The 22,370-nt window shown below is 47.1% G+C and overlaps 1 protein-coding gene and 1 pseudogene across 4 annotated transcripts in view; one reads left to right on the forward strand and one right to left on the reverse strand.

The window, feature by feature from the left end:
* Positions 1 to 7,458, reverse strand: part of RIMKLA (ribosomal modification protein rimK like family member A) — a 44,107-nt gene extending 36,649 nt beyond the window's left edge. Inside the window, exon 1 of one of the 4 annotated variants that reach the window (XM_008265465.4) lies at positions 7,153 to 7,458. In XM_008265465.4, the coding sequence (XP_008263687.1) occupies positions 7,153 to 7,315 (163 nt within the window). In that variant the 5' untranslated portion in view covers positions 7,316 to 7,458. Of the gene's footprint in view, positions 1 to 3,210; positions 3,321 to 6,534; positions 6,668 to 7,152 lie in introns of those variants that run through there. The other 3 variants (XM_089300857.1, XM_089300858.1, XM_089300856.1) reach the window with 3 other exon arrangements.
* A 13,844-nt stretch (positions 7,459 to 21,302) lies between these two features.
* Positions 21,303 to 21,647, forward strand: LOC103350287 (cytochrome c oxidase assembly protein COX20, mitochondrial pseudogene; annotated as a pseudogene).
* Positions 21,648 to 22,370: the final 723 nt, after the last annotated feature.

The raw sequence follows: 22,370 nt of genomic DNA on the forward strand, positions 1-22,370 counted from the left end.
CTGCTCTATCCTTGCTTCCAGGTGTCGTTCTCAACATAGCAGGGAGAAGGACCCTGGGAACCATGGGACACATCATGTCACTCCTCTGCTCAGTCTCCTGTGGGTTCCCAGCTCAGCCAGAGTAAAAGCCAAAGTCCTTCAATGACCCCTCTGCCCTATGTAGCTGCTCCCCACCCCAACTCTGAGCTCACTGGGCTCTGCCATGCTGGCCTCCTTGCAATCCCTCCTGCCTGAACTGCTCTACTCCCACACATCTGAATGACTTGCTTCCTCACCTCCTCTCGGCATTTTCTCAAATATCAGCTATGGACAATCACAGGTCCCTCTGTCACCTCCAGAAACTAGCCTGTTCCTTGCTTTTTTTCCTCTTTAGCTCTCTCCACAAATACGCCATACATTTTATTCTTTTTATTTATTTATTTTACTTACTCGAAAGGTAGGGAAACAGAAGGAAGGAGGGAGAGGGAGTGGGAGAAGAGGGAGAGAAGGAAGGAGAGAGAGAGAGAAAGGGAGAGAGATAAACAAACAGGTCTTCCATCCATGGTTCATTCTCCAATCAGTCAAGCCAAAGCTGGGAGTTAGAAACTCAATCTGGGTCTCCCATGTGGGTGGCAGGGACCCAGCTACTTGAGTCAGCATCTGCCGCCGCCCAGGGTGCTCATCAGCAGGAAGCTGGAGTCAGCAGCAAAGCTGGGACTTCAACCTAAGGTCTCTGATATGAAATATGGGCATCCCAGGTGGCTTCAACCACTGCATGAATCACACACCCCCATATATTTTACTTATTTTGTTTTTATTCCATCTCTCCTATCTACAATGTAACTTCATTGAGAGGCAGAAATTCCTGCCTGTTTTATTCTGGTGCCTAGAACAGTACCTTACACATAGTAGGCAATCCACAGACATTTGTTGTTGGTATAATCAATGAATTAATAAGATCTATAATAATGAGGACAGAGATGCATCTGCCCTTACTCTTCATTATATCTCTAGCGTCTAGCACGGTGCCTGACACAGGATAAATGCTCAATAAATATTTGTTGAATGAAACGAATGGGATTGCTGTGAAGATTAAAAGACATTAAAGCATTACTAATTGAGTTGCAAGAAAGAAGAAGCGTATTCCTGTGAGTTCCTCAACAAAAAGTAATTTAAATCTATCACTTTCTCTTTTGAGTTACTTTTGCATAGTGAAGAAGCAAATAGAAGTAGTAGATCAGTAACTTTGGGTCATGCTGTAGATTTGTGTTAAAACAACGTAAATCCTTAACTGATGAAGTCTCTCAAGGCAGCAGACGAGGCGGCCAGGAAAGTGGCTGGAGTGAGGTGAGGTTTGCATTGATGTACGAGGGACTCCCAGCTGCTACGGGGGAGGTGACTAGGAAGTGTGGGTGGGTGAGGACCACACAGACATCTCTGAGTAGTGACTGTCCCCCCTCCCAGCAGGCAAGCCTGAGAGAATTGGTAGAAATATTATGGTAACAGCAACAGCCGGCATAGAAATCTATGAGCTGGCCTTTGAAATCCACAAAGCACCGCAATCCACTAGTTCTAGCACAGTGCACAAGGTGCTCCTAGAAGCTGCTGCTGGGAACATCAACGAAACAGCCAGCCCATGCTCAGCGCTCAGACACCAAAGTGGACCCACAGGGAAAGTATCTGCCTGTGGCACCCATGTGGGTTTGGAAATACCATGTGCTTCCACCCACGTCTTGCCCTTTCTTTCCTTCCACTTGGGTGCTGTCATTTGGATTACGAGGTCGTGGGCACAGGCCTTTAGCAGGAACTGAGGTTAAAGATCAAGCTCTCTGCACTGAAGTTGGCATGGTACCCTTTCTTGGTGGCGAGAGTCCATTTCTCTGTGAGGCCTTCTCTTGCTTTTCCCAGACTAGGGAAAACCACGGCCTCAGACAAATCTAGTCAGGATTTCCCTTCCTCAGCCCCTTTAAATATTTATTTATTAGAAAGGCAGAAAATACAGCGAGACAGAGAGCTCCCATCCTCTGACTCCCAAAATGCCTGCATCAGCTGGGGTTGGGCCAGTGTGAAGCCAGAAGTCAGAAATCAGAAACTCAACTGGGTCTTCTAAGGGGGTGTCAGAGACCCAATTACTTGAACCACCTGCTCCCTCCCAGGGTATGTATCAGCAGGAAGACAAAACCAGGAGCAGAGTAGGGACTTGAAACCAGGCAGTCTGCTATGGGATGCAGGTGTTCCACGTGGTGTCAACCAGTGCACTAAACGCTCGCCCCTGAACTTCACGCACCTGATTACTACAAAGAACCAAATAAAAGGCTCCCAGAACACCTTGATTTAAAGAACCTGAGGTAAGGTGGGTGTTTGGCCTGGTGGCTGAGAACCAGGCTAGGACTCACATCCTGTATCAGTGCCTGCGTTCGATACCCAGCTCTGCTCCTGACTCCAGCCTTCTGCAAATGCAGAGCCTAGGAAGCAATGAAGATGGCTCACGTCTGATTGGGTTCCTGCCACCCATGTGGGAGACCTGGATTGTGTTCCTGGCTCCTGGCTTCAGCTCCAGCTCAGCTCTGGCTTGTGTGGGCATTTGGCAAGTGAACCAGAAAAACGGGAGCTTTCTCTCTCTCTCTTTTTCTCTCAAATAAATAAATAAATTTTTTTTAAAAAGCAAGACTCTGACCTAGAAATTCTCATACAGCCATCAAGGCTGTAGCTCTAAGAGAGGAAATGCTGAATCATTCTGCTCCTAAGAAACAAACTGTAACACAAGCACACTTCCAGGTCAGACTCATTTCAACTGTCTCGGTGTCTGCCCCTGTGTTTGTTAACAGCACAGATCTATGCTATTCACTGTCCTCATAGAATGGCTCATCACGGAAACATTTACACAGCCAATCACAAGCTCCCAGACACAAACTCATTACCATAAAAGTCACATATGCTTCACATCAGCCTTTCAGGCACTTCACTCGTCAACCAAACAACATAACCCAAGGTCCACTGTGTGCCAGTTATGGGGTTTATGCTTGAAGAATCCAGAGTTATTCAGGAGGATAGGGAAGCTAAACCTCGTATATAAAATAGGATGACTGCTACTTTAAAAGGTAAGGACGACGCTACTTGGCAGCAGAGAGAAGATGCTGGCTACTTGGGGATGGGGCAGAGGGTGTTAAGCAGGACCTTATGGAGATGAGTGGCTTGTGCTAGACTTGAGGGATGAATAAAAAAGCTTACCATGCAGGAGGGGCAAGATGGGCACCTCAGGGAATTTCAGTGCAAGACCAGGAATCCCAGAGGTCCATGGGGAAGTCTGTGTAGCCCGAGGCATGGAGTAGAATGGAGGAAATGAGGCCAGAATTACTGCATATTGGTTCTAACTCCCTGCGCAGAGACCAGTGTGTGTGCACGCCCAGAGACCTGTAAACAGAACCTGGACCTAAGTCTGGCACAGAAAAAGCACCATACGCATCTTGCTACGGCCAGTATTATTAAATGACTTTGGGTCACATTCAACACCTTATCCCTAGGGTCGAAAACAATAAGTATTTGCTGAGTGAACAAATGAAGAACTTGCAGTCTCAGAAGGAAAGAGACAGACATGCATTTCATAATGCTACGCTGGCGGAAAGGGACATGCATTTCATTACGCTACACGCACTTCCTACAGAATTGCCTGAGGCACCTGTCTTTCCTCTCTTCCCAACCATCTCCCCACCCAAACCTGTGCTTGGCATGGGTTAAAAATAATACTCAAGGGGCAAGAAGCATTTGGCATAGCAGATAAGATGCCACTTGGCTTGTCTGCATCCCACATGAGAGTGCTTGAGCTGGAGTCCCACCTCCACTCCTGCTTCTAGCTTCCTGCTCTCACACGGTGGGAGGCAATGGTGATGGCTCAAGTACTTAGGTCCCTGCCATCCATGGGGGAGACCTGGATTGACTTCCCAGCTCCCGACTTTGGCCTGGCCTGGCCCCAGCTGTGGCAGGCACATTTAGAGCGCAAACTAGCAGATGGGAGATCTTTCTTTCCCCCTCCATCCCCCACTGCCACTTCCTGTATCTGCCTTTCAAATAAATAAATAAATGTTTTTAAATCATGAAAGCTTGTGTTTGTAGAGCACTTTCAGATTACATGTCTGAATGCAATCTTTCAATCCAAAGCTTTTCATCTATTGTTTGAATCCTATTTCCAGATAGAATCTGAAAAAAAAAATTTTTTTTTTTGACAGGCAGAGTGGACAGTGAGAGAGAGAGAGACAGAGAGAAAGGTCTTCCTTTTGCCGTTGGTTCACCCTCCAATGGCCGCGACGGCTGGCGCGCTGCGGCTGGCGCACCGCGCTGATCCGATGGCAGGAGCCAAGTACTTATCCTGGTCTCCCATGGGGTGCAGGGCCCAAGCACTTGGGCCATCCTCCACTGCACTCCTGGGCCACAGCAGAGAGCTGGCCTGGAAGAGGGGCAACCGGGACAGAATCCGGCACCCCGACCGGGACTAGAACCCGGTGTGCCGGCGCCACAAGGCGGAGGATTAGCCTAGTGAGCTGCGCCACCAGCAGAATCTGAAATTTTAATCTCTGCATTTGGACCCCCAGAGAGGAAAGCTCAGGGATGAATTTTAGCAATTGGCTGAGGCACTGGCCATCCCTGGCCCAAACAGACTCCTTCATTATGCTCCTGCACTAATTTAAGAAGTAGCAGAAAGGAGTGAAGGCAAGAAGGCTTTGTAATGGCGGGATTTAATTTCCTAAAGTATAAAAGTCCTTCGCAAAGGTATTGTCCAGCTTGAATTCCACATCGATTGAGAAAAGTCCCATCAGTTGCAGCTGCCCTGAAGCCTGCTCATCCCGTATCACCGGGCTGGGAATTAGGAGAGCCGGTTCTTAAACTGCTGATGAGCTGCCCGGCATTCAGGAAATCCCTCCAAGCTCTCTGCGTCTCAAGTTCTTGTTTACAAAAGGAAGAAGTTGGAATGAATGATCTCAAAGTCTCCCCAGCTCTCACATTTTGTAATTCTCAAATGTGAAATTGCATCACTATCAGTATAACTATATATTTCAATGCCAGTGAATTCTGCAATTTTTTTCAGAGGAATACTTTGGCTTAGCAAATTGCCGAAAGTTTTCTATAGTTTTAGAGGAAATTGGGGAAAATAGCTCGCATCGTTACTAACTCAAAAGCATTGATTGAGTGCCTACTATGTACAAGGCACTATGCTGATACTACTACAGCACTGAATGAAGTCGGTCGTCTCAAGGAGCTCGTTTTCCTGTGCATTCATGAGTCCTCTCCCTCAAACAAACCTTGGACAGTTCTGGAAGCAGAAGCGGTGATCTAATGGGTTTGTTGTATGGGTTGTGATTTCTGTGCTGACAAAAACCAAAGGCCACATCAGAAAGTACTTGTCTTCAATTTCCCCATCAACAGTTACCAAACAGCTATGTAGATTTTCTCGCACTTAAAAAGTAACTCCCGAGTCGTGAGCAAATTGACATTTTCACACATGAATTCCACCGAATTTTCAGACATTCAATAAAAGGGTTTAGAGGTCTCCCACAGTATTAGAATTTAATTTTCTCTTTTTCTCTACTGGTTTTTTAAAATGGGATTTCAGATCGAGCATCTTCCTACTCTTAAAAAATCTGTGACGGTGCACAACAGGGACATGATGTGGAATTTTGTTCGTTGTATCTCAAAAGACATCTATACCAGCTGTCAAATAAATAAGCAAACGAACTCAACCTGGGCATGGAAAGATACATATATTGAAGTACTTAATCTAGATCGGTAAAAGAGAACAGATGATCTAATTTAAACGTGGCATTGAAACACAGAATTTCCAAGCTAGAGGAATCTTAATCCTTAGTTCTATAGATGAGAAACCGAAGATTCAAAGACGTAAAGCGGCTTGCCCAAAGTGAAGCCAAGATGCTTGCTAACAGCCAAGCCGGGCGAATTCAGGTCTGCATGCTGAGTCCCTTTTCAGGTTCCACCTGAACCGACTGTGCCGATTTTGGCAAATCAAGGATAGAAAGAAGGTACCCTTGCTGTTTGGAGGACGCTGCTTTAGCTGAAATGGAAGGCCCCTAATGTCTGCTGTACATTTCTCCAACAGGACATACGATCTGACACTACATACAAAGAGTTCAAAAACATGCATGGAGAAAGGAGCTCTTAGAAGCAGGTCACACTCAAAACCTCCCTTGTAGGTAACCTGTCCAGAATTTGGAATCCCCTTCCTGGCCAAAGCAAAGTAACACATTATAAGTTGATCTTACTAAATGTGGTTGAAATAATATTAATAGTATCCCAAGAAGAACCTCGAACTGGGGCTAACCCGACTTGAGTCTGGCTGGACATCCCCAGAAGGAGCAGAGGAGAATCCGATGGGAAGCTCCTAAATCGGGATTCTTCCCTCAGAAAGGGCTTGCAGATGGGATAATTAGGAAAAGCTAAAAACAGACTTAACCTTTTGAGGTCACAGTCACAGATGATAACCATGTCTCACCCAAAAAGTCTCTTGGCCACCGCAGTGGAGTGATCAGGGGGACTAGACTGTACCTGAACCTGCTTTTCTGGAACCGGAAACAACACTTTGGGGGGGGGAGGAGGAGGAGTTAAAGGAAACCCATCCAAGATCTGCTCTGCCACTTCACACCCCAGAGGGGCCGCCAGTCCCGCTCAGGTTTCCCCCGGATGCTGGCTCCCAGCTCAGAAATACCCGTGTTTGTAGCGCATTGCTGATGCTTTCACACTCCTGGAAAACTTTTCCAAATCTTCATCTTAATCGCAATTTTGCAAGTGTAGGGTGGGTTTCTGACAGCTCAGTCTAAACTGACAAGGGATCCATGCAAGTAGAACACACTAGGGTTGGCAGCTTGGTTTTCCTGGGATACCCGGGCGCCTTCGGACGAAATTGCGGTCTTCAGCAAACAAAGTCCCTAAGTAAACGAAATCGCGTTCTCACATCTCGGCCTCAGGGCGGACGGCGGTAGGCAAACGAAGCTATCAAGGTTAGGAGCTTTCTCAAAGCCCGAGAGGTCTCCAAGGGGGAGGGCGGCCGGTGTGCGGGGCCCCAAGGAGACTCGGCTGCGGGAGGCCGGGGTGAGCGCGCCCACCCGGCCGGCTCGCGGGGACCCCGGCGCGCCTCCCCGCCCTCCCGGGGCCCGCCTCGCTCACCGAGGTGGCCGCCGACGACGGTGACTGCGATCTGGTCCATGAGCACCGCCCGGAAGCGCACGTCCTGCTCGGAGCAGCGCTGCCTGAGGGCGCGCAGGATCTGCACCTGCGGGTAGTCCTCGCGGATGCGCCGGTCCGTCAGGAACCACAGCTGGGAGCACATGGCGGCCAGGGCGGCGGCGCCCCGCGCGGCGCGGACCCCTCGGCGCCCCGGGCCGCTCTCTCTGCAGGGCGGGCGCGCAGCGGCTTCGCTCCCGCCGGTGCGCCAGGCGCCTCTGCAGCCCTGACCCAGCGAATCGGCCCGGCCACTCCGCGCCGCCGCCGGCCCGGGCCAGCCAATCAGCGAGCGGCGGCGGGCACGGGCCGGCGCGGCCAGCTGCAGAGGCGGCCCGGCGGGCGGCGGGCGGCGGCCGGGAGGGGCGGTGGGCCGGGGGCCTGCGGCGGCCGGAGGAGGGGAGCCGGGCGGGGCTCGCGGCCCCCGGGAGCCCGAGCGATGGCGAGGCCGGGGAATGGCATCCCTGGGCTGCCCGAGACCGAGGTGGGCGAGGTGCTGCGGGCAAGAGTGGGGCGGCGGCCCCGTGGGGTCGGAGAGGGTGTCCGAGCCTGCCGGCCTCTGCGCAGTGGGCCGCGGATGCTCCCCAAAGGTGGACGAGTAGCGCGCTTGGTGACCGCGGCACGGGTAGCCGCCCGCAGAACCCCGCGCAGGACCTCAGGGTCGTCCCAGAGGAGACCAAGGTCACAGGGCTGGGCCCCCAGTTGGGCCCTGGCCTTGGAAGGAGAAAGATCTCTCTGCTCAGATCCTAGCCTGAAGCCCTGTGGGAGGCAGGGGCAAGTTGAGTGTTAGCCGCCACCCCTTCAGATCATTCGCAGGTGCGTTTCTCAAGGTCTTTCTTGCCCAGGACACCCCCTCCTACTTTGCAGCTGCTCTAGGCTTTCAGAACCTGGAAGAAAGACTCTAGGACCCTTCTCCCTTCCTCCCTGCCTCATTCCCCCAGGCCACACAACTGAGTCATCTTGAAACCCTGTCCTCTGTCCTCGCTGGTTGCAAATCCTGCCTGCAAACAACAGTGTTGGAAGCCAGGTTTTCCTTTCCAAATAACTGCAAGAATGAAGTTAGCCATCTTTGAGGACTGCATTTGCTCTTCCAGCTCATTAAAATGCGCCTTCTCCCCACCCCCACCCCCACCCCCACCCCTTTTGGCTTAGGGAAGCAAGACAAAACTCAGTAATGACAAATTAGTAACAGTGTAAGGTGTCTCATGGAAGGTATAGGAGTCACTTGTAAATATTTCGCAAGAATATGAATTTACCACTAAGATGCACCCTGGGAAAAGTTCTACCTACAAAGAATTTCAAACACTAATTCTTTTCCGGGCAATTCTCAATAAGGTCTTTTGTGTTGCAAAATATCACACACACACACACACACACCCTATGTATTTTACAATAACCTAGTGCCCTGTGGATTAGTACTTTTCAAGGCTGTCTTCTAACTGCAGATCCACTTGGGCAGAAGAGATGCTACCTTCTACACTGGCCATTTCCCTGGTTTTCTATAGTATTTATTTTGTTGACCCAGTGCTCCAGGTCTTCTAAGTATAAGCCACAGGATTCCCAGCACTAGGACCAACAGCTGTCTGACTGCTTGTGCTGCACCACTGTAAGATAAACACCTGTTTTCTTCTAACCCTGGTGTCAGTGCTTGGCTTACTGTGCACTGGGTGAACGGATCCAGTTTTCATCCGAGAGTCTACAACATGCTTCACCTGGCCTGATAGTAGATCATCAGACCCCCTCTTCCTGCCCTGTGCCTCTGAGGAAGGAATGCTACAGGAAGGGGCCAAGAAGAGCCTGAACTCACAGGCTTTGCTGGCTTCCCCATTGTTCAACCACGTGTATAAGATGAGCAGAATCATGGATTGTTAGAACAAAAATGTGTGGAAAAGGGATTAAAAGATAAGTTGATTTGGAGCAGGCATTTAGTGCAGTGGTCAAAAGCCACTTGAGACACCTGCATCCCGTGTGAGAGCTGCCTGGGTTCCAGCTTTCTCCTAATGTGCACCTTGGTAGGCAGCAGATGATGGCTCAAGTGCTGTGTCCCTGCCACCCACAGGGGAGACCACGACTGAGTTCCAGGCTCTGGGCTTCCACCAACCCAGCCCTGGCCATTGCAGGTATTTGGGGGAGGGAACAAGCAAATGGAGGATCTCTTTCTCTCTCTGTCTCTCTGTCTCTGTCTCTGTCTCTCTGCCTTCACATAAAAAAAATTTTTAAAGGTAAATCTATTTTGGTGCAAAAAGTTTGAGATTCATGCTTGGTTTTTCATAACACACATTTTCTATGAACTTTTTGAAGTATTCTCGTGTAAGTAGCAGTAAATTTAGAAGTCAGTTCTAGCCCCTTTTCAAAGCTGCCGCGCTAGACTGGAAAGTCACATGCAGATGGCTACCAGAATCCACAAAACTCGGGCTCGAGGCTAGCAGGTCTGAGGATGTGGATGTTGTGGTAGCTTCCTTCCTCTCTCCGCGTTTGCTCACTAGCAGGTTGCTGCCACCTCTGTGATCTCCCCTTCCTAGGATGGGGCTGTGGGACAGTAGTATATCCAGTTAGAAAATGACTACACCTGCGTGTGTGCAGTGGTGGTTTTTTTTTTTTCTGTTTTTTTTTGTTTGTTTGTTTTTGTTTTGTTTTTTGTTTTTTAATGTCACCAACATTCCTTAAGCACAGAGGCTTCCCTAGGTATAGGACAATTTTTTTTTTTTTTTTTGACAGGCAGAGTGGACAGTGAGAGAGACAGAGAGAAAGGTCTTCCTTTTGCCGTTGGTTCACCCTCCAATGGCTGCCGCACCGCGCTGATCCGATGGCAGGAGCCAGGTACTTATCCTGGTCTCCCATGGGGTGCAGGGCCCAAGCACTTGGGCCATCCTCCACTGCACTCCCGGGCCACAGCAGAGAGCTGGCCTGGAAGAGGGGCAACCGGGACAGAATCCGGCGCCCCGACCGGGACTAGAACCCGGTGTGCCGACGCCGCAAGGTGGAGGATTAGCCTAGTGAGCCACGGCGCCAGCGATGGTATAGGACAATTTTCTAAGATGTGTTACTTCATGTGGTATTTTTCCATGGATGATTCTAAATTCAGATGTAATCCTGAGGTGGGCATTTAGCCTAGCAGTTAAGACAATAGTAGGCACTGGCACTGTGGCATAGTAGATTAAGCCTCCGCCTGCAGCACCGGTAGCCCATATCGGCACCAGTTCCTGTCCTGGCTGCTCCTCTTCCAATCCAGCTCCCTGCTATGGCCGGAAAGCAGTGGAGGATGCTCCAAGTGCTTGGGACCCTGCACCCACATGGGAGACCTGGAAGAAGCTCCTGGCTCCTGGCTTCAGATCAGCCCAGTTTTGGCCATTGCAACTGCTTGGAGAGTGAACCAGCAGGTGGAAGATATTTTTCTCTCTCTCTCTCTCTCTCCCTCTCTCTCTCTGTAACTCTACCTTTCAAATAAATAAGTCTTAAAAAAAGACATTGGTTAAGATTCTTGCATCCCATATTAAGAGTGCTCGCATTCAATACCCAGTTCAGGCTCTTGACTCCAATTTCTGCTAATGCAGACCCTGGGAGACATCGGTAATGGCTCAGGTAATTGGGTTCTTGCCACCCATGTCCAGAGACTTGGATTGAGTTTCTGGTTCCCAGCTTCAGCCCAACCCTACCTGGGATTTTGCATGCATTTGGGGAATGAACTAGCAGATGGGAGATCTCTTATCTCTCTGTCTCTGTTTGCCTCTCAAATAAATAAACTAATTAATTAATTTTAAAAGATCAACTCTGATGTCTCCTAAACTTCAGCAATATAAAAGGATACTGTCTCATCATCACCTCATTGTCCCTAAAACTGAACTCATTCTTTCCCCCTACATTCTAGATTCAACTCCCTTCAGCAGTAAGGAAAACGTATCACCTCACATGTCACAAGGAAGCGGGGGGCAGGCCAGCAATAGGCTAGTTCATTTAAACAGCTCAGTAGCATGATCAAGGACACAGATGTTTTGCCATCTTCTCACTCTGACATCCTTCATGGTCCCTTCATAGTCACGAAATGACTGCCACACTTCTAGCTGACATATGCGAGGGTACCTCAAAAAGCTCCTGGAAATTAAATTGTGGTAAATTATCATGGTAATTTAAATGTTAAGTTCATTTTGGTGCTAAAAATTTTGAAGGCTGGCGCCGCGGCTGACTAGGCTAATCCTCTGCCTTGCGGCGCTGGCACACCGGGTTCTAGTCCCGGTTGGGGCGCCGGATTCTGTCCCGGTTGCCCCTCTCCCAGGCCAGCCCTCTGCTGTGGCCCGGGAGTGCAGTGGAGGATGGCCCAGGTGCTTGGGCCCTGCACCCCATGGGAGACCAGGAAAAGCACCTGGCTCCTGGCTCCTGCCATCGGATCAGCGCGGTGCGCCAGCCGCAGCGCGCCGGCCGCGGCGGCCATTGGAGGGTGAACCAACGGCAAAGGAAGACCTTTCTCTCTGTCTCTCTCTCTCACTGTCCACTCTGCCTGTCAAAAAAAAAAAAAAAATTTGAAATCCACATAGTGGTACACACATATATATACCTACATAGTGATACACATATTCCATGATTTTTTTTTAAATACACACAAAAAACATCCTACAGAAGCAGAGAGACTGTTTCCTCACATGTGCCTCTTTTTGTCAGCAAAAACAAAACAAAACAAAACAAAAACCTTTCTCAGGAGCCCTGGGGCAGACTTTCCTTAGCCTCATATGCCCGTATGAAAACCTATCGCCAACAAGGAGTAAGGCACTGTCATGAACGGTGTAAATTATTATTTCCCCCTGGGACGGGGAACTGGACTCCTTATCCCCAGACACATGGCCTTGTAGAACTGGGTGATACCTACGCCGAACTCAGGTGCTCTGAGGAGCCACGAAGGGAGGATAGATGTTGGGAGGACAGAGTGGTGCTGAGCACAGAAGGCAACACGGTCAGGATCAGCTAGGTTAGGCTGTGGTGACAAGTGGACGCAAGGTGCTTACAGTTCTATTTCTCAAACTCCCAGACGTTCCCATGGCAGGACAGCTTGGCCATGGAACCAAGCCCCACCCCAAGGCCTTTGATTAGATACTAGATAAGGCCAGGCCCCAGGTTCCCACAGCCTCTCAGCCTCCATCCCTTAGCTTACCATTTCCTTACCCTGCGTTGGTGATGCAAATCAGCCTTTTGCTAAGTGGTACGATAGGTCCTCCCAGCCCCAACTGAGGTCTCAGATCAAGATTCACGCACTCATTCATTCCCTCGATAGATGATATCTTGTCAGAGCTGGTCTTGAGGGTTGTTTTTAATTTGAGAAGCAGGGGGATAAATTTAAAGAAAGACAGGGAGGATGAGAGCTCCCATCTGCTGGTTCTTCCCCCCAGATGACTGCAGGAGTAGAGAACTCAATGCTAGTCTCTCATGTGTGTAGCAGGAACCCAATTACTTGAGCCATCACCACTGATCCCAGGGTCTGCGTTAGGATCTGGAGCTGGGTATTGGACCGAACCCAGGCATCCTGTTGTGGGAAGCAGGTGTCTTAACTCATAGGCCAAACATCTTGAGGCTTTTTTTTTTTTTTTTTGTACAGCAACCCCAGACCTTGAGCAAAAATTAACAACCACCTGCGTGTAGCCTTCAAACTGATCAAAGCTCACTTTGCCATCACAGAAAATTCCCAAAAGAACATGGCTGTCCTATCACTGACCAATGAAAGAAACCCTTGAGCACTGTGTGCACCAGAGACCTGCACAAGCTGAACTTGCATCTCTCAACCCCAACTTCAGTCTACAAGATTTCTTACCTTTAACCACTTGAGGAGTCTGTTAAGTGACAGCTCCTCATGCTTCTTACTCTGCACCTTGCAAAAATAAATACCTACTTTCTTCCACCATCTCAGTGTCAGTGATTGGCTGAGCGCCAGGGAACCGACTCAGGTTTGGGGATTCTACAACAGCTACACTCAAGATTGTCTTCACACCAGGACCAGGTAGAGAGAGCAATCTATTGTTGGTCTGTTATAGAAGAGGAACAGCAATAATGGTAAGTAACACACTGGCTCCTAATCCCTCTGCCTGGAACTGTACATGGTAGACATGTTCACATATTCTTGGCTAGAACAAGTGAAGTCTGAAGTCAGTGGGGTAGGGATGTATCCTTCTTCCCTTGGGAAGGGCAGAAAACATACAAAACATTGTGATCAACAATGCAGTCTGCTGCAATGGAAGACCAGAAATAGCCAAATCCTGAGCCTCTCTCCTCTCAGTGAGGTTCCCAAGGGAACCAGACATAAGCAAGACATTGGTATAGAAACTAAAGAATCACTTTATTCATAGCTGAGCTGGCACACCATAATGTCTAGAGCAGCGCTTTGCCAAAAGACTGAATTCAATCACATGACCTAGGTTTAAGGTTTAAGTGAAGGCTCCTAATTCCCTGCTCTCTCGCGTCCCCATAAATTTTAGGACCAGTGTGCTCAGGCCTGCAGAAAGAGAGATGATGATGAGATCTGCAAAGCAGACCTGCTTCATCCATCCAAGTGTGCAATGGAGACTGCCCACTCAACAGGAAAAGAGGAATGGCCTTTCAACACAAAGTGCCCTCAACTGCTAGTAAAAAAAAGGTAAAATAATTAATGTCCTGATGTGACACTGTGGCACAGTAAGAAATAAATATTCTAGTCTTCCTCTCTTGCTCTGACTACATTGCCAAAAACCCTGGAAACTTCTTAAGCTATAGGAATATCTTTATTATATTCAGTTTTTGTTCCTGGCTCTCAAAACAGCTCAGGAGTGATAAAGGTGAAAGAAGCATGTTTTTTGTTTGTTTGGTTATTTATTTATTTTATTTGAAAGGCAGAGAGAAGAGAGAGCAAACTTATCCGCTGGTTCACTCCCCAAGTGCCTGCAACAACCAGAGCGGGGAGAGACTGAAGTCTGGGTCTCCCAAATGGTTTGCAGGGAGCTGGTACTTAAGTCATTAGCAGGAAGCTGGGAGGGAGGGATCCCAGACTCAAACCCAGGCACTCAGCTATGGGCTGTGGATATCCCAAGCTGCATCTAACCACTGGGTCAAACACCCATCTCAGGAGCATCTTTCAGTATTCACAACAAGGCCTTTTTAACCCACTTGAATTTATGTTATTGAGTTGATTCATGCAAAACCTCTAAGAATGTGGAGTGAGCTGGTTACTGGAGGAATCAATCTTGGAATTAGAAGGTTTAAAACTTTCAGCCTCACCCTTCCTCCTCTGGGATAGGGAGAGGAGCTGAAGGTTGAGCTGATCAGCAATCGCCAATGAGGTCATCATGCCTCCTCAGTGAAGCCTCCATCAAAACCCTAAAGGATAGAATTCAGAGAGCTTAGCTGGTGATTATATCAAGGTGCTAGGAGGGTGGTACACCTGGACAGACCCAATACTTAGGTTTTGCAACTCTCCCATTTAACTGTTCCTGAACTGTATCCTTTATAATTAGGTGGTCAGCATAAGTAAAGTGTCTCCCTAATTCTGCAATTTTCACACCCCAAGGGAGAGAGGGTATCATGGGAACTCTTGATTTAAAGCCAGCCAGTCAGAAGCACAGGAAATTCAGATTGTAATTGGCAGTCTGAAGCACAGACATTCTCATGGGTCTGAGCCCTTAACTTGTGGAATCTGATGCTAACTCCAGGTGGATAGTGTCAGAACTGAACTGAATTATGGAATACCCAGTTGGTGTCTGCAAAGAACTAGAGAATTCATTGGTGTGGATGAGGCCCATACATTTGGTATCAGAAGTACTATATGAGCTCAGAAAAAGAAGTGATTTTCCCCCTTTTTTCCTGGGCTCTGATCAATCTAATGAATTCCTCCTTCTCTCTTCTGAAGGTAGCCACTGAGAGGTTAGGACATTGGTAATATGGACAGAAAAGTCTTCTGCCAAAAGAAATGTGTGCATTGTCTATTTGCCTCCTCTTCTAGTCTAAAAGTCTGAAGAACAGGAGCCAGTGCATCATGCCTACTGTTTGTACTTGTGGTAGGTGCTCAGCTATCTGCTAATGACAAGTATGACTGTCATCTTAGAGATGTCATTGCAACTTTCATTGACTAAACTGTGGTCAATCAATTCTATTAGGTTTTTGTAACCTAGGAATGCTGGGGCCATATTTTTGTCTCACTTGCAAACTTCACTACATATTGGTTTAGAAGGATATTGGGATGTGGGTCTGAATATTGGAAAGAAAATGTGTCGAGGCTGGCGCTATGGTGTAGTGGGTAAAGCCGCTGCCTGCAGTGCTGGTATCCCATATGGGTGCTGGTTCCAGTCCCGGCTGCTCCACTTCCAATCCAGCTCTCTGCTGTGGCCTGGGAAAGCAGTAGAAGATGGCCCAAGTCCTTAGGCCCTTGCACCCATGTGGGAGACTGGAAGAGGCTCCTGGCTCCTGGCTTCAGATTAGCACACCTCTGGCTGTTGCAGCCAAATGAGTGAACCAGCGGATGGGAGACCTCTCTCTCTCTCTCTCTCTCTCTCTGTAGCTCCGACGTTCAAATAAATAAGTAAATATTTTAAAAAAATGGGAAGGAAAGTCCAATATGGGAATCAGTCCACATAGCAGACTCCTAGAATGACATTCATTGTAAATAACACTCTGACCTCAGGATCAACCCTTAAGGCTTCCTGCTCTGGCTGAAAGGACTGTGAGAGCATTCAGGCATGGAAAGCCAAGACTCTGTGGCAAAAAATATCCTACACGGAGGATCTCTGTGAGACCTCAGTGGAAAGAAAGGAAGGATGTACTCTTCTCTGAAGGGAGGAGAGAACATCCACTTTGCTTATGGCCATGTCCAAATACCGATGGATCTATGGTCATAAAAGGCTGGCCTTGGCAGCCCATGGCAAGAGCCTTGGGTGGTCACTGACGTCACAAATAAGAGTGTTAATTGTTAAAGGAACAACAGAAGTCACTGTGCACTTACTCCCATGTAGGACCTCCATCCCTAATGAGTTGTACTATGAGAATTGACTGCAAATTTTGTTCCCAAACTGTGCTCTATATGTTGTGTGTGTGCATGGGTGTAAACTGTTGAAATAAATGCCAAACATGGAGTTGGTCCTCTGTATATAAAATCAAACTAAAAATGAACCATATGAAGAAGGAGATGGGAGAGGGAAAGAGAGGTGGGATGAGAGTTGGGGGGAGGCAGGGTGGGTATGGGGGAAAGAACTACTATATTCCTAAAGTTGTATCTATGAAAAAGTGCACTCATTAAATAAAAACTTTTTTTTTTTTTTTTTGGACAGGCAGAGTGGACAGTGAGAGAGAGAGACAGAGAGAAAGGTCTTCCTTTGCCGTTGGTTCACCCTCCAATGGCCGCCGCGGTCGGCGCGCTGCGGCCGGCGCAGCACGCTGATCCGATGGCAGGAGCCAGGAGCCAGGTGCTTTTCCTGGTCTCCCATGGGGTGCAGGGCCCAAGCACCTGGGCCATCCTCCACTGCACTCCCTGGCCACAGCAGAGGGCTGGCCTGGAAGAGGGGCAACCGGGACAGAATCCGGCACCCCGACCGGGACTAGAACCCGGTGTGCCGGCGCCGCTAGGCGGAGGATTAGCCTAGTGAGCCGCGGCGCCGGCCTAAATAAAAACTTTTAAAAAAAAGAAATAAAATGTGTCTTCATAAATAATACATATGACCCCAAGCAGATGGACTTGCCAAGTATATAGAAAACCAAAATCCAATTGACCTCAATAAATTAGGGACATGGTCATTAATAGCAGGTTAAAATGTGCTGGAATAAATGGAAAGCAGTATACTTGAGGAGTTTAAGAAGCATCACACACACACACAAGTAATTCAAGAAGGAAAAACTAGCTACACAGAAATGTGGTCAAGAACAACCTGATAAACATGACAAACCAGTAATGGAATGCAGAGGAAAACTGGAGGCTACGACAACAGAAGCATAGGAAGCCAAACTTATCTTCATGTCTCTGAGACTTACTATGACTGGCACACAGTGGATACTGGTATATATTCAGTCAGGAGAAAAAAAGTATGCTCTGACTTTGGCCAAACCATTGATGCCATTCCTTTCTTCTGCAAAACCAGCAGAACCTGCCCACTCCTCAAGACCCCAGTCCAGGCCAGCGCAACGGCTCAATAGGCTAATCCTCCGCCTAGCAGCGCTGGCACACCGGGTTCTAGTCCCGGTCGGGGCGCCGGATTCTGTCCCGGTTGCCCCTCTTCCAGGCCAGCTCTCTGCTATGGCCCGGGAGTGCAGTGGAGGATGGCCCAAGTGCTTGGGCCCTGCATCCCATGGGAGACCAGGAGAAGCGCCTGGCTCCTGCCTTCAGATCAGCGTGGCGCGCTGGCCGCAGTGCGCCGGCCGCGGCGGCCATTGGAGGGTGAACCAACGGCAAAGGAAGACCTTTCTCTCTGTCGCTCTCTCTCTCACTGTCCACTCTGCCTGTCAAAAAAAAAAAAAAAAAAACCAGTCCAAATACAATTTCCCTATGTTGCCTTCCATAGAATCCACCTCATCTCCAGCTAGGAGAAGGTGCTCCATTTCTGAATTTTCATAAAAAATTCTTATTTCAGAAATGGAACTCTGTAATTGCTTACTAGGTGACTAGTAGTTCTTAGGTTACATAAGCGTAGTAGACAAAAATTTGAAATTATAGAATAGAGGAAGGTACTTGAGATTCTATGGGGTTTTTCAATCATTGGCACTGGCTCTGCCTTGCTGTTGTTTCTTCTGACTTCAGATGCCACGTGCAGTCCAGATGTTAGCTTTCCCCTCATCCTCTGATCCAAGCTCATATCCTCCACACCCTCTCATATGAGGCTTTGGTGAACAAAGCAGAATTTACAGAAGAGACACAATTTATACCATGGAGCTCACAATAGGTCATTTAGAAATCCCCCCTGCAAACTCTTCCCCAGAGGACTCTCTCTGCTTCTGCCACCAGGGGCCTTTTCCAACCCCATCTACCTCCCAAGCCTCCAACCTTGCTGCTCTTTACTTCTCCTCCCAGAGTCTCCTACAAATTCTTTGACCCTTTAATTCTCAGAGAAATTCATTTTGTCTCTGCTGTGACTTTCAAATTTGCTCCCTGGCCAAATTATTGTGTTCAGCAAAACAGGTCTTCTAATTAGTAGATTAAACCTCTTCAAGAAGCAGAGGGGTTTTGTAGAGAATTTTCTCATTTGCAAACATATTTAACACAAAATGACTCAGTGGAGCCAGTCAGGGAAGTGTTGATTTGGAAGGATTGCTGAAGTCCGCTTGACATGGCTTGCAGGATGAACTGCAAACAAGACATTCAGGGGGTTGCTGGCTCTGATCCTGCTCTCAGCGAACTTGGCTCCCAGATCCAGGTAGAAGCTTATAATTTTCTTTTTCTTAAAAATATTTATTTATTTGAAAGGCAAAGAGAGACACACAGAGAGAAGGGGGTGGGGAGACAGAGATATTCCTTCTGCTCTTTCAGTCCACAAATGCTCTCAACAGTCAGAGCTGGGGCAGGCCCGAGTAAGGAGCCAGAATCTCCATCTAGGTCTGTCACATATTAGGTGGAGGGAACCCAAGTACTTGAGGCCATCATCTGCCTCCCAAGCACATTAACCTAGATCTAAAAACAAGGTGGAACTCAATCCCAGTATTCCTACATGGGATATGGGTGTCCCAAGTGGCAGATTAACCACAGTGCCCACCCAGGGAGTTTATAACTTTCAAAGGGCTTTCCCTATCTCTCTTGAGACAAGGCTGTATATAATTGCTTATCTTGCTGTCTGCCAGCTCAGGCCTCATTCAACTATATCATTAAAGATAGATATTTGCCATCAGGGAAATGCAAATCAAAACCACAATGAGATTCCACCTCACCCCAGTTAGAATGGCTCTCTCACAGAATTCAGCAAACAACAAATGCTGGTGAGAAAAAGGTACCATAATCCACTGTTGGTGGGAATGTAAACTGGTCCAGCCACTGTGGAAAACATATGGAGATACCACAGAAATCTGAATATAGACCTACCATAAGATCCAGCCATCCCATTCCTGAGAATTTACCCAAACCAAAAGAAATCAGCATATAAAAGAGTGATCTGTACACTCATGTTTATAGCAGTTCAATTCACAAGAGCTAAGATATGGAATCAACCCAGATGTTCATCATCTGCTGACTGGATAAAGAAATTATGGTGTATATGTACACTATGGAGTACTACTCATCTGTAAAAAAAATATGAAATCCTGTCTTTTGCAACAAAATGGATGCAAATGGAAACCATTATACTTGTGAAATAAGCCAGTCACAAAAAGACACATTTTATATGTTTTCCCTTATCTGTGGTAACTAATAGAGTACCTAAAATGTAATGTATTGGAGTGAAATTGACATTTTGAGATTCAGTGATTATTTACAGCCCTTGTCTCTTCTATTGAAGAACAGTGTTTTTTTTTCTTAATACTATCTGTTGAACTCTTCACTTAATGTAGTGTTAACCTTATGATCATTAAATAACCTGAAAGTAGATCTTTGTAAAAATTAAGAGTGGGAATGGGAGAGGGAGCGGGAAGAAGGGATGGAGCGTGTGTGGACGGGAGGGAGGGTTGGGTGGAAAGTGTCACTGTGTTCCTAAGTCTGTATATATGAAATACATGAAAGTTGTAAAACATAAATAAAATTTTTAAAATAGATATTTGTTGTCTCAGCCTTTGTTAGCGCCTTAGCCACTTCTGAGCAAATCAGAATTACACTAGGAACTTCAATACCCTCTTTCCCTCCTTGTTGGGGTACAGGCTGCTAAAGACACCCCACAGAGACAGTGGCTTACCAGCAAGTTTATTTCTCTCTCACTTAGTAGTCTGCTAGGGTGGATGTCTGGGGTGGAGGGGGAGTTCTGCTTCATCCGGGGACCCAGGTTCCTTTGATCTTAGTGTGCTACCTGCTTCGGGGTATGATCATTGCTTGAATGGTTGAGGCTGAATCTGGTACCTTATTTCTGTTCCAGACCTCTGCAAGGAGAAAGAAGGGAAGGACAAAGTAGAGAACAAATGACTTCCTGATAATGAGGTTTCATGAAAGTTATACTCCTGGGGCAGGCATTTGGCCTAACAATTGGGATTCCCATGTCTCATATTAGAGTGCCTGAGTTCAATACCTGACTCTTACTCCTGACTCCAGCTTCCTGTTAATGAAAACCCTAGGAAGCTGTGAATGGCTCAAGTGGGTTCATGGGTTCCTGCCACAAACATGGGAGCCTAGGATTGTGTTCCCAGCTCCTGGATTTGGCCCAACCCAATCCTAGCTGTCGTGGGCATTTGGGGAGTGAGTAAGTGGATGGGAAGTGGGGGGTGGGAGTTGGAGCTAGTGCTGTGGCACAATAGGTTAAGACACCACCTGCATCCCATATGGACACCAATTCGAGTCCCAGCTGTTCCACTTTTGATCCAGCTCCCTGCTATTGTGCCTGGTAATGCAACAGAGAATGGCCCAAGTGCTTTGGTCAAATGGGAGACTGGAGGGAGCTCCTGGCTCCTGGCTTCAATCTGGTCCAACCCTGGCCATTATGCCCATTTGAGAAGTGAACCAGAGTATGGAAGATCTCTCTCTCTCTCTCTCTCTCTCTCTCTCTTTCTCTCTCCAACTCTGTCTTTCAAATGAATAAAATACATTTTTAAAAGTAAATAATATCACCTTTGGCACACCCTTAACCCTGAAGAACTGAACAGAGCTCTCTGGCCGCACCCACCACAAGCCTCTAGAGATTCACCAAAAGCAGACAGTCCACTTTATCTAGAGTCATAGTATAACGAGAAAAGCCACCACAGAGAGGAAAGAGGAAGAAAAAGAAGAAGAAGAAGAAGAAGAAGAAGAAGAAGAAGAAGAAGAAGAAGAAGAAGAAGAAGAAACCAAATAATATCTCCACAATGCCAAACAACAAATGCAAAAATCGAGGAAACAAGAACAAGGAAGACATCATGATGCTCCCAAATGAACATGACAAGATTATGAAGATGATGAGATAGAAAAAATGCAAGATATGGAATTAAAAAAATTTATAAGAACATTTAGAACCCTCGGTGGTGGCAGGGTGGACAGCTGGCGCCCACACGTCCCCATGGCCGCCGTGCTGGAGCCCAGCGAGCCCGGGAAGGGGAAGTCTTTAAATTCCTAGGAATTTTAGATGTGGAAAACATTCTCTGTGCATGGGACTCAGTATTATACGGCTCACTGGGATCTGCTGTGGCTGGCCTCAGACATTTTTTGTTTACTAGTAGAATCAGAAGATCATGCAATGTTGAAGTAGGAGGATTTATCTTGGTGATTTGGGGATGCTGGTTCCATTGCAGGTACAATTATGCAAAGCAACGAATCCAGGAAAGGATTGCCAGAGAAGATTTTATATGAAAGTACCCACTTTGATCCTGAAAGAAAACAAACCAACAGCAGTGGCAGCAATTAAGAAGTCTGAAGCACAGAAAACCAAACAGAGCTACCTCAAGAGTTGGGATCAACCACAAGAAACATCTTATGAACAATAAGAAAGCTTTAAGCAAGTAAATAAACCATGTTTTAATTGTCAAAAAAAAGAACATTTAGAAGTTATCAAAAACAAATCATGATCTACAGAAGTCCATACAGGACAGGACAGAAAATCTCTCTCATGAAAATGAAATCTTAAGGAGGAATCAAAATGAAATGAGAAATTTAGTAGAACATGAAATTGAGATATTGAAGAGAAATCATAATGAAATGAATAATTCAACAGAATAAATAAACACATTTGAGAGCCTTGAAGACAGAATCAGTGAGGCAGAAGAGAGAATATCGGACTTAGAAGACAGAGCATAGGAAAGTATACAGTCAAACCAAATAAAAGAAGAGGAAATTAGAAATCTAAAAAATATTGTTGAGAATCTACAGGATACTATTAAAAAACACAACATTCGGGTTCTAGGAGTTCCTGAAGGCATGCAGAGGGAGAAAGGATTAGAAGGCCTTTTTAGTGAGATACTAGCAGAAAACTTCCCGGGTTTGGAGAAGGACAGAGACATCCTAGTACAGGAAGCACATGGAACCCCCAATAAATATGACCAAAAGAGATCCTCACCACGACACATTGTAATCAAACTTACCACAGTGAAACATAAAGAAAATATTCTTTTTTTTTTTTTTTTTTTTTTTT

The sequence above is a fragment of the Oryctolagus cuniculus genome, chromosome 7 (assembly GCF_051225735.1).
Source record: "Oryctolagus cuniculus isolate XC-2025 breed Fujian yellow rabbit chromosome 7, ASM5122573v1, whole genome shotgun sequence".
In the NCBI taxonomy this organism is placed as follows: Eukaryota; Metazoa; Chordata; class Mammalia; order Lagomorpha; family Leporidae; genus Oryctolagus; species Oryctolagus cuniculus.